Source organism: Mustelus asterias, chromosome 3, assembly GCF_964213995.1.
Source record: "Mustelus asterias chromosome 3, sMusAst1.hap1.1, whole genome shotgun sequence".
NCBI lineage: Eukaryota > Metazoa > Chordata > Chondrichthyes > Carcharhiniformes > Triakidae > Mustelus > Mustelus asterias.
This window is the reverse complement of record NC_135803.1, coordinates 43,346,803-43,359,478: the sequence shown is the minus strand read 5'-3', so window position 1 is coordinate 43,359,478 and position 12,676 is coordinate 43,346,803. Positions and strand designations below refer to the sequence as shown.

At 41.8% G+C, this 12,676-nt stretch overlaps 1 protein-coding gene across 6 annotated transcripts in view; it reads left to right on the top strand.

Annotated features, from left to right (window-relative positions):
- naaladl2 (N-acetylated alpha-linked acidic dipeptidase like 2) overlaps positions 1-12,676 on the top strand; it is a 902,781-nt gene that overhangs the window by 323,664 nt on the left and 566,441 nt on the right. For all 6 annotated transcript variants that reach the window (XM_078208119.1, XM_078208130.1, XM_078208111.1 and 3 more), the window contains one exon: positions 7,073-7,598. In XM_078208119.1, the coding sequence (XP_078064245.1) occupies positions 7,081-7,598 (518 nt within the window). In that variant the 5' untranslated portion in view covers positions 7,073-7,080. The remainder of the gene's footprint in view (positions 1-7,072; positions 7,599-12,676) is intronic.

The window sequence follows — 12,676 nt, the reverse complement described above, 5'->3', positions numbered from 1 at the left end:
TTTTTGTGGGCCTACTTTTAGTTGGGGGTAGGGTGGGGTGCTGTGCACACAACACTGGCCACCCTCACATCCTGTCCATGGTTTCAACGCAAAAGCTTGAGATGTCAGTTCCATGTATTAACTCAACTGGATCACGGAAACTAGTAATTCCTGCTAGTGTTACACTGCAAGAAAAAGCAAGATGTTCTTCACCTATTTGTTCTGACTTAAAAGAGAATTGATGCATTAGAACAGTTTTGTTATGTGGTGACTGTTGTGTTTTGGTGCGCTGTTAGGGCTTCTCACTGTGTTAAAGGTGGAATGCTAAACTGTAGCATTAATAGTTTCACTATCATTTTCCAAAATGTAATGTTTTAAATAATTGGCACATGGTAATCAAGAGGTAATTTCTAGTTTTGGAATATTTTTTTGGAAGAATGCAGGTAATATTAGACCAGAGGGTTAAAATGGAATCCTTGTGATTAATTTTGTTACGTGCACTCTTCTCGGATGAAGGTGCCAGCTGCTGTGAGCACTTCTGTGTCGACAGGGAGACATTGCAGAGATTTATTTTTGTATTATACATGGCAGCGAAGGAATATGCTTCGATATGTTCTGTTTGCATTGTGCATATAAATTGAGCACTGATGAGCTAATTGGTGTATAGTTTGGCTAAAGAAATGCAACAATATTTTAAAATCAGACAATCTCTTGTGGAGACCCATGGAATACTTAGGGACTAAAAGGTAGAATTGTGTTTTATATGGTATCTTTAAGAAGACAGAATGTGTATTTTATGGGGACCTCAATCTCAGTAACCGTGTCCCAAGAATATTTGCAGATGGATGTTTTTATTCTCCCCTTTAGAAGAGGCCAGATTAAAGTAACAAAACCCTTGCAAATGTTGGGTTTTCTCTTGCTCTCTCTACTTCTTGTATGTAAGAGTTGGTGCCAAGTGGTTTAAGACATGGTCAGTTTCGATCACTTCATAGAATCATAGAGGGTCATTTAAGGCAGGATTTCCAAAACGGAGTTCCATTGGATATATCCAGAGGTCCTGCGTCGACCAGGCTGATGTATAGAACTTGGGAAATGCTATGAAGCTGCTCATCCAGTCGAAGGCTGGCTTCTCCCTCCATTGGCTGCTGATCAGCTCATTAGTGAGCCTATGAGCATTCAATACACTGAGAAGGCAGCCTGTGATTGGACAAGTTGGAAATGGTGGGAAAGTAACAAAAATGTCCCGGCCAGGAAGGAAGTGAGGAAGAGAGAAGACAGTCGAGCAGGTGGGCAGTTGCTATGGGATGGAAGGGGGCGTAGTCAGGGGGCAGGAGAGGATGGGGGAAGGAGCAGGAGAGGATGGCAGAAGGGGAAACAAATTGCAGCCATTGAACAAGGGTGAGAGAAGTGAAAGTGTGACCGTGTGAGAGAGAGAGAGAGAGGGAGGTATGAACGTGTAAATTTGTGAGAGGTAGAGGGATGTGTGTGTTTGTGTGTCAGAGAGAGAGCAAGAGAGAGAAAGCAAGAGAGAGGAAGGTGAGTGTGTGTGTGAAGAGAGAGGGTGCATCTACTCAGAATCCAGCTCTCCAGCTGCACTCCTAATATTAAATAAATGTGTGAGCAAAACCAGCAGCATCACTCCTCCCGTCAAAAATGACACAAAGAAAGCAAGACTTATGTATTTAGTTGAAAAGAGAGCATTTTAATTTTAATCAATGTATATGTATAAGAAATAGAAAATACTTCTGTAAATGTGTTCATATGTTTGTATCTATTGCACAAAAGCAATTTTTTTTGTGGTTAAACTCTTTAACACAATAAGACTGTCTCTCAGGGTTTCATCGGTACTCTTGGGAGGTCAAAAGGTTTCTGTGACCAATAAAGTTTGGGAAATCCCGACTTCGGTGAATTGGATCCAGCTTGGAGAAAGCATAGTTAAGACCTTCTATCTCTATAGGCTGTTTAAAAAAATTCTTGAGATCAATGATTTGGACAGTCTCAGCCAAAAAAAATACACACTTAATTTCTCAATTCTTTCTTGACATCTGTGGAGTAGATTTATAAAAATCAATAAATATTGCACATTACCCCAACTCTTCCAGAAACAGCTCTGATGAAAGGTCACAACTGGAAACGTTAACTCTGTTTCTCTCTCCTCAGATGGTGCCAGGCCTGCTGCGAGTTTCCCTTTTTTTCTGTCTTTACCCTCATTCTTCTATTTATTTTGATTTCATTCTGGTTTATTATTGTCACATGTATTAGTAGACAGTGGAAAGTATTGTTTCTTGCGCGCTATGCAGACAAAGCATACCGTTCATAGAGAAGAAATGGAGAGGGTGTAGAATGTAGTGTTACAGTCATAGCTTGGGTGTAGTGAAACATCATCTTAGATGAGGTAGGTCCATTCAAAAGTCTGATGGCAGGAGGGAAGAACCTGTTCTTGAGTCGGTTGGGATGTGACCTCTGACTTTTGTATATTTTTCCCGACAGGAGAAGGTGGAAGAGAGAATATCCGGGGTGCATGGGGTTCTTAATTATGCTGGCTGCGGGAAGTGTAGACGGAGTCAATGGATGGGAGGCTGATTTTCATGATGGACTGGGCTTCGTTCACAACCCTTTGTAGTTTCTTGCGGTCTTGGTCAGAGCAGGAGCCATACCAAGCTGTAATACATCCAGAAAGGATGCTTTCTATACTGCATCTGTAAAAGTTGGTGAGAGTCGTAGCGGACATGCCAAATTTCCTTAGCCTCATGAGAAAGTAGAGTCATTGGTGGGCTTTCTTAACTATGATGTGGAGATGCCGGCGTTGGACTGGGGTAAGCACAGTAAGAAGTCTCACAACACCAGGTTAAAGTCCAACAGGTTTATTTGGTAGCAAATAAGCTTTCGGAGCTTGCTGCTCCTTCGTCAGATGGAGTGGTCTCTGTTCAACAGCAAGCTCCGAAAGCTTATGGTATTTGCTACCAAATAAACCTGTTGGACTTTAACCTGGTGTTGTGAGACTTCTTACTTTCTTAACTATAGCATCAGCATGGAGGGACCAGGAGAGGTTGTTGGGGATCTGGACACCTAGAAACTTGAAGCTCTCAACTATTTCCACTTCATCTCCATTGATGTAGACAGGGGCATGCCCTCCACTATGCTTCCTGAAGTCGATAACTATATCCTTTGTTTTACTGATATTTAAGGAGAGATTATTGTCATCGCACCAAGACTTGTGCTGCGGTTCAAGCTTATAAGATGTGTAGATATAGAATGATAAAACTCCTTGAGCCTCAGAAACAATTCAATCTAAACTTGCAGATGATAATTTTTTTGTCACTTGAATCCTGCAGTTAGATTGTAGTCTGGAACTCACTCCTTGTTACTGTTAATTTATATAAATATATGCAGTATTAGTTTTCAAGGTTAGAAAGTTACCAGGAGCAGTCTGCTGACTCCCCAGATGTTCGCCAAAAGCTATTAATTTTCCATGTGGTATCATGACATAATTTGCATCATTGCATAAGACATTGTATGAGATTGCAGTAAAAATCTACGTTGAATACATTATGGTGCTATAAACTCTTTTGGTGGGTCCAGGTGCAGATGAGAGGTAATGCATATTTAGCTCAATAATCATATGTTTGTTCCAAATCTCAAAATAAAATTTCATCTGAAGATATCAGAAAAGCCATAGAGTCATAGAATTCCTACAGTGCAGAAGGAGGCCATTCAGCCCATCGGCCTACAACGACAACAATCCCAACCATTCCCTATCCCTGATAGTCCCCCAACACTAAGGGACAATTTAGCATGGGCAATCACCTAACCCGCACATCTTTAGACTGTGGGAGGAAACTGGAGCATTCGGAGGAAACCTACACAGACACATGGTGGGGAGGGGAATCTTACCAAAAACAATTCTAAGTCTAGGACAGGCGGGAAAAAGAGAGATTTGATTTGATTTATTATTGTCACATGTATTAACATACAGTGAAAAGTATTGTTTCTTGCGCGCTATACAGACAAAACATACCGTTCATAGAGAAGGAAATGAGAGAGTGCAGAATGTAGTATTACAGTCACAGCTAGGGTGTGGAGAAAGATCAACTTAATGCAAGGTAAGTCCTTTCAAAAGTCTGACAGCAGCAGGGAAGAAACTGTTCTTGAGTCGGTTGGTACGTGACCTCAGACTTTTGTATCTATTTCCTGAAGGAAGAAGGTGGAAGAGAGAATGTCTGGGGTGCGTGGGGTCCTTAATAATGCTGGCTGCTTTGCCGAGGCAGCGGGAAGTGTAGACAGAGTCAATGGGTGGGAGGCTGGTTTGCGTGATGGATTGGGCTTCGTTCACGACCCTTTGTAGTTTCTTGCGGTCTTGGTCAGAGCAGGAGCCATACCAAGCTGTGATGCAACCAGAAAGAATGCTTTCTATGGTGCATCTGTGAAAGTTGGTGAGAGTCATAGCTGACATGCCAAATTTCCTTAGTCTTCTGAGAAAGTAGAGGCCTTGGTGGGCTTTCTTAACTATAGTGGCAGCATGGGGGGATCACAACAGGTTGTTGGTGATCTGGACACCTAAAAACCTGAAGCTCTCAATCCTTTCTACTTCATCCCTGTTGATGTAGACAGGGTATGAGTTTTAACAACACCAGGTTAAAGTCCAACAGGTTTATTTGGTAGCAAACACCATTAGCTTTCGGAGCGCTGCTCCTTCGTCAGATGGAGTGGAAACGTGCTCTCAAACAGGGCACAGAGACACAAAAATCAAGTTACAGAATACTGATTAGAATGCGAATCCCTGCAGCCAGCCAGATCTTAAATGCTCCTGTGCTTAATGCTCCCTCCACCCACATTGTCTGTATCTTTAAGACCTGGCTGGTTGTAGGGATTCGCATTCTAATCAGTATTCTGTAACTTGATTTTTGTGTCTCTGTGCCCTGTTTGAGAGCACATTTCCACTCCATCTGACGAAGGAGCAGTGTTCCGAAAGCTAATGGTGTTTGCTACCAAATAAACCTGTTGGACTTTAACCTGGTGTTGTTAAAACTCTGAGTGTGTTTACCCCAGTCCAACGTCGGCATCTCCACATCATGATGTAGACAGGGGCATGCTTCCTGAAGTCGATGACAATCTGCTTCGTTTTGTTGACATTGAGGGGGAGATTATTGTTGTTTCTCCAGTTCACCAGATTCTCTATCTCATTCCTGTACTCTGTCTTGTCATTGTTTGAGATCCGACCCACTACGGTGGTGTCGTCAGCAAACTTGAAAATCAAATTAGAGGGGAATTTGGTCGCACAGTCATAGGTGTATAAGGAGTATAATAGGGGGCTGAGAACACAGCCTTGTAGGGCACTGGTGTTGAGGATGATCATGGAGGAGGTGTTGTTGCCTATCCTTACTGATTGTGGTCTGTGAGTTAGGAAGTCCAGGATCCAGTCGCAGAGGGAGGCGCCGAGGCTCAGGCCACAGAGTTTGGAGATGAGTTTCGTGGGAATAATAGTGTTGAAGGCTGAGCTGTAGTCAATAAATAGGAGTCTGACATAGGTGTCCTTGTTATCTAGGTGTTCCAGGGTTGAGTGCAAGGCCAGGGAAATGGCGTCCGCTGTGGACCTGTTGCGGCGGTAGGCAAACTGTAGTGGATCCAGGTAGTCCAGGAGGCTGAAATTGATTTGTGCCGTGACTAACCTTTCAAAGCACTTCGTAATGATGGATGTCAGAGCCACCGGCCGATAGTCATTAAGGCACGCGGCTTGGTTTTTCTTAGGTACCGGGATGAATGGAGAGTTTCTCACCTGTTTTTTTGGCGAGTTCAAATCCAGAATCTTATGCACTCGGTGCAGGAAAAAATGGACTAAACCATTCCTCACCTGTACTGGAAGGGGCGGGGCTCAAATTGCCAGCCCGCTGTAGCAGCAGAGGGTGCCATGGCGCATGTGCACACCTGTGTGGCTGCACATGCACAATGGCAACTAGCAGAGGTCTGACAGGTCTGAAAGAGAGATCTGTCAGACCTCTGCTGCTGCAGCCGGCCTCGACCCAGCCCCCACCCCCACCAGCGACCTCCTTGCCCCCGACCTCCCCGGCAGGCCTCAATGGTATACCGTTCTACCACTGAGGCCATCATGACTGGCCCACGTTGCTGGGGACTAGCAGTGATTGTCATCGGAGAGAACTTCTTCCAGCGAGCCCATAAAGGCAAGTGAGCTGGGACGATTGCGCCCCAAGCTCGTCAATTACATGCAAAATCAGATTTCAATAAATTTAAATAATTTATTCAGCCTCGCGCTGGAAATGAGCGTAAGGCTGATTTCACCAGATATCTGGTGCCGGTAAGATCGCGAGGGAGTGAAATCGGGCACGAGCCTGATAACTCTGCACTCGAGCAATCCTACCGGCTCACCCCATCCATCGGCCACCCCATCCACGGTCTGACAGATCTCTCTTTCAGACCTGTCAGGCCTCTGCTAGTTGCCATTGTGCATGTGCAGCCACACAGGTGTGCACATGCACCATGGCACCCTCTGCTGCTACAGCGGGCTGGCAATTTGAGCCCCGCCCCTTCCAGTACAGGTGAGGAATGGTTTAGCCCATTTTTTCCTGCACCGAGTGCATAAGATTCTGGATTTGAACTCGCCAAAAAAACAGGTGAGAAACTCTCCGTTCATCCCAGTACCTAAGAAAAACCAAGCAGCGTGTCTTAATGACTATCGGCCGGTGGCTCTGACATCCATCATTACGAAGTGCTTTGAAAGGTTAGTCATGGCATGAATCAATTGGTAAAATTGCCCCCAGGGCTTCCTTTGGGGGCTCCAGTTTCCTCCCACAGTTCAAAGATGTGTAGGGTAGATGGATTGGTCATGCTAAATTACCCCATAATGAGGAAAGTTGCTTGGTATTCCAAAATTTTAATGGGGAAGGGCATGAGCACCTTATTTTCATTGAATCAATTGCTTTGCCACACAGTCTGGATACCCATTTCAAATAGCTGGCAAACTCAGACTGTACAATGTGAAAATAATTTGCCTTCATGGGACATTGTCTGGAACTTGATCACTGACTTTGCTTAAAGAAAATGCCTTCTTGATTCTGATTTTAATTTCTGACTACAGGAACAGAAATGGCCTATCAGAAAGTGGACCAGAGATTTCGAGTACGCGCTCAAGATCAGGACACTGAAGAGCTTCCAGTCACTTCACTGGAGTTAGAGTGGGACATGGAGAAAGAGTTGGAAGAAAGTGGATTCGATGGCTTTGAACCAGACAGTTCGGCTCAGCATCATTTGGGCAACTCCGCTGGAAACACTGATCTTGACTTTGAATTCATGCAGCCTTCAGCATCACCCCGAGGAAGGTTTGCACGTCTAGAAGAAGAATCTCACTATGTGGTGCATTCAAGACCAGGACCAAAGGGCAGCTTTTCTAAAGTGGCAAAACTCTTAGTTGCAGGGCTTATTATATTTATTTGTGGTTTGCTAATAGGTTATTATGGCAGGAAAAGTAGCTCCAAAAATATTTTATCAAATAATGCAACAACATCAACACCACCTGAGTCGTCAACTGCTGAACCTGATGATGGCAACGTCCTCCAGAATATTGTTCAGGCAATTGAAGGCCACAGCATCAGGAACTTTTTCAGGTGAGTGCAGTTACGATGCCAAATGTTGATCTGACAACTTTGCTACCAAAATAGAAAGTTAAGTTGATGTTTGTTCATACAAACATTAGATTAGCGCATTTATTGTTAACAATAACATAAGTAGAAGCTGTGTTTCTATTTGTGAATTTGTGACTCAAGAACAGCTTCCTCCCTGCTGCTGTCAGACTTTTGAATGGACCTACCTCGCATTAAGTTGATCTTTCTCTGCACCCTAGCTATGACTGTAACACTACATTCTGCACTCTCTCGTTTCCTTCTCTATGAACGATATGCTTTGTCTATTGTGCGCAAGAAACAATACTTTTCACTGTATACTAATACATGTGACAATAATAAATCAAATCAAATTATATTTGAGACTATATTTGAGGATTTTTTAAAGATTAATATAGTTTTATAGGTTATAATTAAGAACAGACGAGTTTAGTTCGTTAATACATTTTCCATTATGTTATTGGCCGGAATTTTCCAGCCGTTCACGCCCTGCTACGGGGAATTTGGCACTCAGCCAAATCTTCATTCACTGCTGTGGGACCAGAGAATCCCGCTGGTGTGAATGGCCAGAAAATTCCACCCATAGCGTTTTAAATTAAAATTAAAATATTGTGCAATCATGGGTGGCACGGTGGCACAGTGGTTAGCATTGCTGCCTCACAGCACCAGGGATTCGGGTTCAATTCCAGCCTCGGGTGACTGTGTGGAGTTTGCACATTTTCCATGTCTCTGTATGGGTTTCCTCCGGGTTCTCCGGTTTCCTCCCACAGTCCAGAGATGTGTGGGTTAGATAGATTGGCTGTGCTAAATTGCCCCTTAGTGTCAGGGGGATTAGCAGGGTAAATATGGGGTTATGGGGTTAGGGCCTGGGTGGGATTGTTGTCGATGCAAGCTTGATGGGCCAAATGGCCTCCTTCTGCACAGTAGAGATTCTATGATTTTCAAAGAATTGCCAGGGACTTTATAATTGATCTGTCACAGTAGCTGGTTAGCAGCAGATGTTAAAAAAATTATGATTAATTCCTGCCAATGACGTGATGTGAATATTACATTTTTTGCTACTTTTAAAGATGTATTTTTATATGATCTTGGTGGCAAGTTGGATTTAGTTCCCATTGCTCATTGTCTTAAGTAGCTGGTAGTGGTAGGTCTTCATGAATAAACTGCAGTGTTTGTGCTAACGGTGCTCCCATAATAAACCCTATTATTTTGCCCCAGTAATAACTAAAAGAACAGATATATATATATATATATATACAAAGTCAGGATGATGGAAGTAATGATGTTTCTGTGATCTTCTTGCTCTTGTCCTTCTTGGCAATAGAGGTTGCAGTAAGACGCTGTTAAACTTAGTGAGTTGCTGCAGTTCATTCTGCAGGTAGTAAATACTAAGTAGTCCAGATGCTATAGTGAGAGGACATTGGGTATGTTAGCCGTGGTGTCAATCAATTGTACTGCTCTGTCCTTGATAGTATCAAGCGTCTTTGAGTATTGTTGCAGTTAAATCAATCATGGGGTGAGCAGTGAGCATTTGAATACTTTCTCAGCCCTGTAAATGATGGAGAAATTATCGAGGGGGTTAGGCAATGACCTACATGTACAGTTGTGTCCTGACCTTGTATTCATGTCATCGATGTGGCTACTTATTGGTGATCCCCAGGATACTAATGTTTTGACAATGGTGGTATTGTTCCATGGTCTGGAAGATGTTGTTGGAACTGTTTTCTTTGCCTTTGTCTAAAGATGCATCAAAGCAGAGCAGCTTTACTGGCAAATGACCGTGTATTTAAAAAAAATGTTGTGATTGAACAGCGACAGTCTGAAAGCATACTCTGACCTCTGCTCCCTCTTAAATTTTTAATGCTTGAAAACTCAGGTAGGTGTGTCCAGATTCTCTCTCTCATTGTGAAAGACAGTTTAATTGTCTGCTTGGCAGTCTAGACGATTTCTGAAATTGACTTTGCACTGGAATAATGTTACACTTGATATGAAGGACGTGAAACCTTTTCCGTTTTAAAGTCGAGATGCTGCACTCTGACACCCAAGTTGTTATGCAAAGCAGTGGTGGAGCTCAGGTTTTGTTCCTGTGATTCTGTATGTTGGAAAAAGTCAGAGTAGAATTGCAGAATTTGATTGCACAGAAGGAGGCAGTTCAGCCATAATGCTCTGTGAGCTGTCTGAAAGAATTATTCATTTTATCCCATTCCCCTGCATTTTACCTGTATTCTGTTTGAATTTCACTTTTTAAAATATTTATGCACTTTGCCTTCAAAAACCGCTGTAGATTCTGCTTTAATTGCTGCATCTCAGTAACCCCCTGTTTTTCAAAATTTCTAACCTCTCTCTCTCTGTTCTTTCGTGGGGATCTTCGATTCATGGCCTTCAGTTACAGGCACACTAACAAGAGGAAATATTTTTTCTTACTTTTCTTTATTAGAACCTCCCATAGTTTTGAACACTAATTCTGAGATCATCTTTTAAAGTTATTTGTTCCAATAGCAAAACAGTTTCTCACAATGATACCTTCTCATACCTTGTACCAATTAAACCTCTCCAGTACCTGAACCCTGTCCTTAATGTCTTTCCAAAAGGATAGCATCCACACCTGGGCATAGTAGTTTAACTGCAGCGTATGCGTTTTGTTTTTGTACTTGATGCCCTATTTATGAAACCTAACATCCTGTATTACATCTGAACCCCCCTCCCCCCTGCCCCCAGGCTCTCTGCTCCTCTATTCCTTTTAAAATATTACCATTTGGATGTTATCTCCCTACTCATCCTCCCAAAATGTATTTATTACCTGTCGTATTTTTATAATGATGTATAAAGGCACCGATCATTCATGAGGGATTGGGTAAACACAGTGTGGATTCATTTATTGAGATTAGACACGTGGGAACATTTATTCAGAGGCAGAAACTTCAAAGAACATCAGCAGCAGACATGTCTCTTGTGTGCTTTGCTCACAGGCAAAAGTGAAATTAAAACTAGATTGCATGATGCACACCCTTCTGGTGATGTCATGCTACAAGCCCCTTAAATGCATATTGCAACATTACCTTGCATGAAAATTCATCTGGCATCTATATGCTCAATTAACCTGCCTGGGTTGTCCTGTAGGACTTTATATTTTTTGTCACAGTTGACCAAACTTTATCTGAAAATGCTGTTATTGTGTCTCTCACTCAAGTCCAAATCATTTCCATTTATTTACAGGAAATAAAAATCCTATCCACCGACCTGTAAAATACACTACTTTTGAAATGCCTCTGGTCCAAAACATACTCATTAACCATTAGTTTCTCTTTTCTGTCTTTTAATGAAGTTCCTGTCCTGTTCCCACACTTCATTAACATATGCATTCATTGGATCAACAGGCCTTCAATGCAGCAAACCCTTTTGGAAATCCATATACACAACGGTCCATCTCTTCCTTCAGTGCACTGTATTGTTTCTTCAAAGAATTCGATCAAAATCTGTTCGACACAACTTTCCTTTTACATGTCCACAATGGTTGTCTTTCTAGGTGACTATTAATTTTGATCTGTAAAATTGCCTCGGGAGATTTAATGCAATTGAATTAGGCTGAGTAAATCTCCAGTTAGGTGGTGTCACATTTTGATTTTTTTTTTCGCAAAGTACTTGGAAGGAAATTTACCCATGTTTTAAAGCATAGTATGATCATGCAATTTTTAAAAAAACTTTGAGGCAGTGAGTTATCCAAACGTCCATCACTGGCTTTGATGTTGCTTTCTCATCAACTGTAAACAGTAACTAATTTATTGGTCTATCTCTGCAGTCGGCACCTCATATCCACCATGTTGGATAGTAGTTGATATCCTCCTAGGTTGAAACAGATGAAAACAGAGCACAAAGACAGGAATATGAGCATCTAGTCAGATTTGGAAACAAAATGCTGTGAGATAGCTAGCAAACACTTTGACTAAGAGATTAGAAATGCTGGAAAACAGAAGTCATCTTGTTTTAGTCGATGTTGAGACTGATGTTGGGAAACCAGGTATAATTTCCATTTTTAATCATTAGATTCCAATAAACTGTACATTGTCCATTAAATAGTCCAATCACACCTCTTACTGGACCTTACTGTTAAATAAAATAGCTCATTGATTCATATCTGGCCTCAACTCACCAGACGTTTCCTTGGTCTGCCTTTGTGGGAAGGGGGTTCAAATAAATATATGTGTGAAAGACTTGAATGTCCAGTTCATATCAGAATCACAATAAATAAACTCCAAATTATGTTTTCATATAAGTGGATACAGGCCAATATTGTGAATCAGCTTGCTTAGGAATGCAACTGATGCCAAGAACATAACCATGGTGGGACCACATTTGTAACAGATGTTATATGCCTTTTTGAACACTGTTGTTGCATAGGCAACCTTTCAGTCCTCTGCCACAACTTCCATATTAAAAGCTGTTTAGAAAATGCTGCATTTGTGGCTTTCAGGTGAGAGCGAGATTGGTCTCCAGCTGTGATCGCAAAATCCAAGTCAAATAATCAGCTAAGGCTCACAGATAAATAAAAAACATATAGAGAAGGTACTGTGGAGGGTAAATTGTGTCAATCCATTGGATTTTAAAATACAATAAGAAATGTTCCTGTATCACACTGTTCCACAATGATGAGCTTAAATATGACTGGTGAACTGAGGAATAGTGATCAGTCTTTTTGGTTAAAAACCAACAAATTAGAGCAAGGGAAATGCACATTTTCATGACAATGTGTAATTTATGGTTGATATTGGAATTCTACTAATATCTTGTCCCATTCTTATGTGCCTAAACTGCAAGTATGCAGCTTCAGGCAGCACTGGTGAGTTATTAATATTCAGTGCGGAATTGGGAAATGTTTTCACTATCTCTTTTTCTGTGTGAACCTGTACTAATGAACCCTAGGGTGAGTGTTTGTATTGCTCTAACATTGGAATAACATTATTAATGCTGAGGTGTTTTAAACAAATCAAGGTGTGTGTATCAGGACTGGGAAATGAGGAAATCTCAATAATTGTCACTAGTTGACAGCATCAAGCATTCCCAGT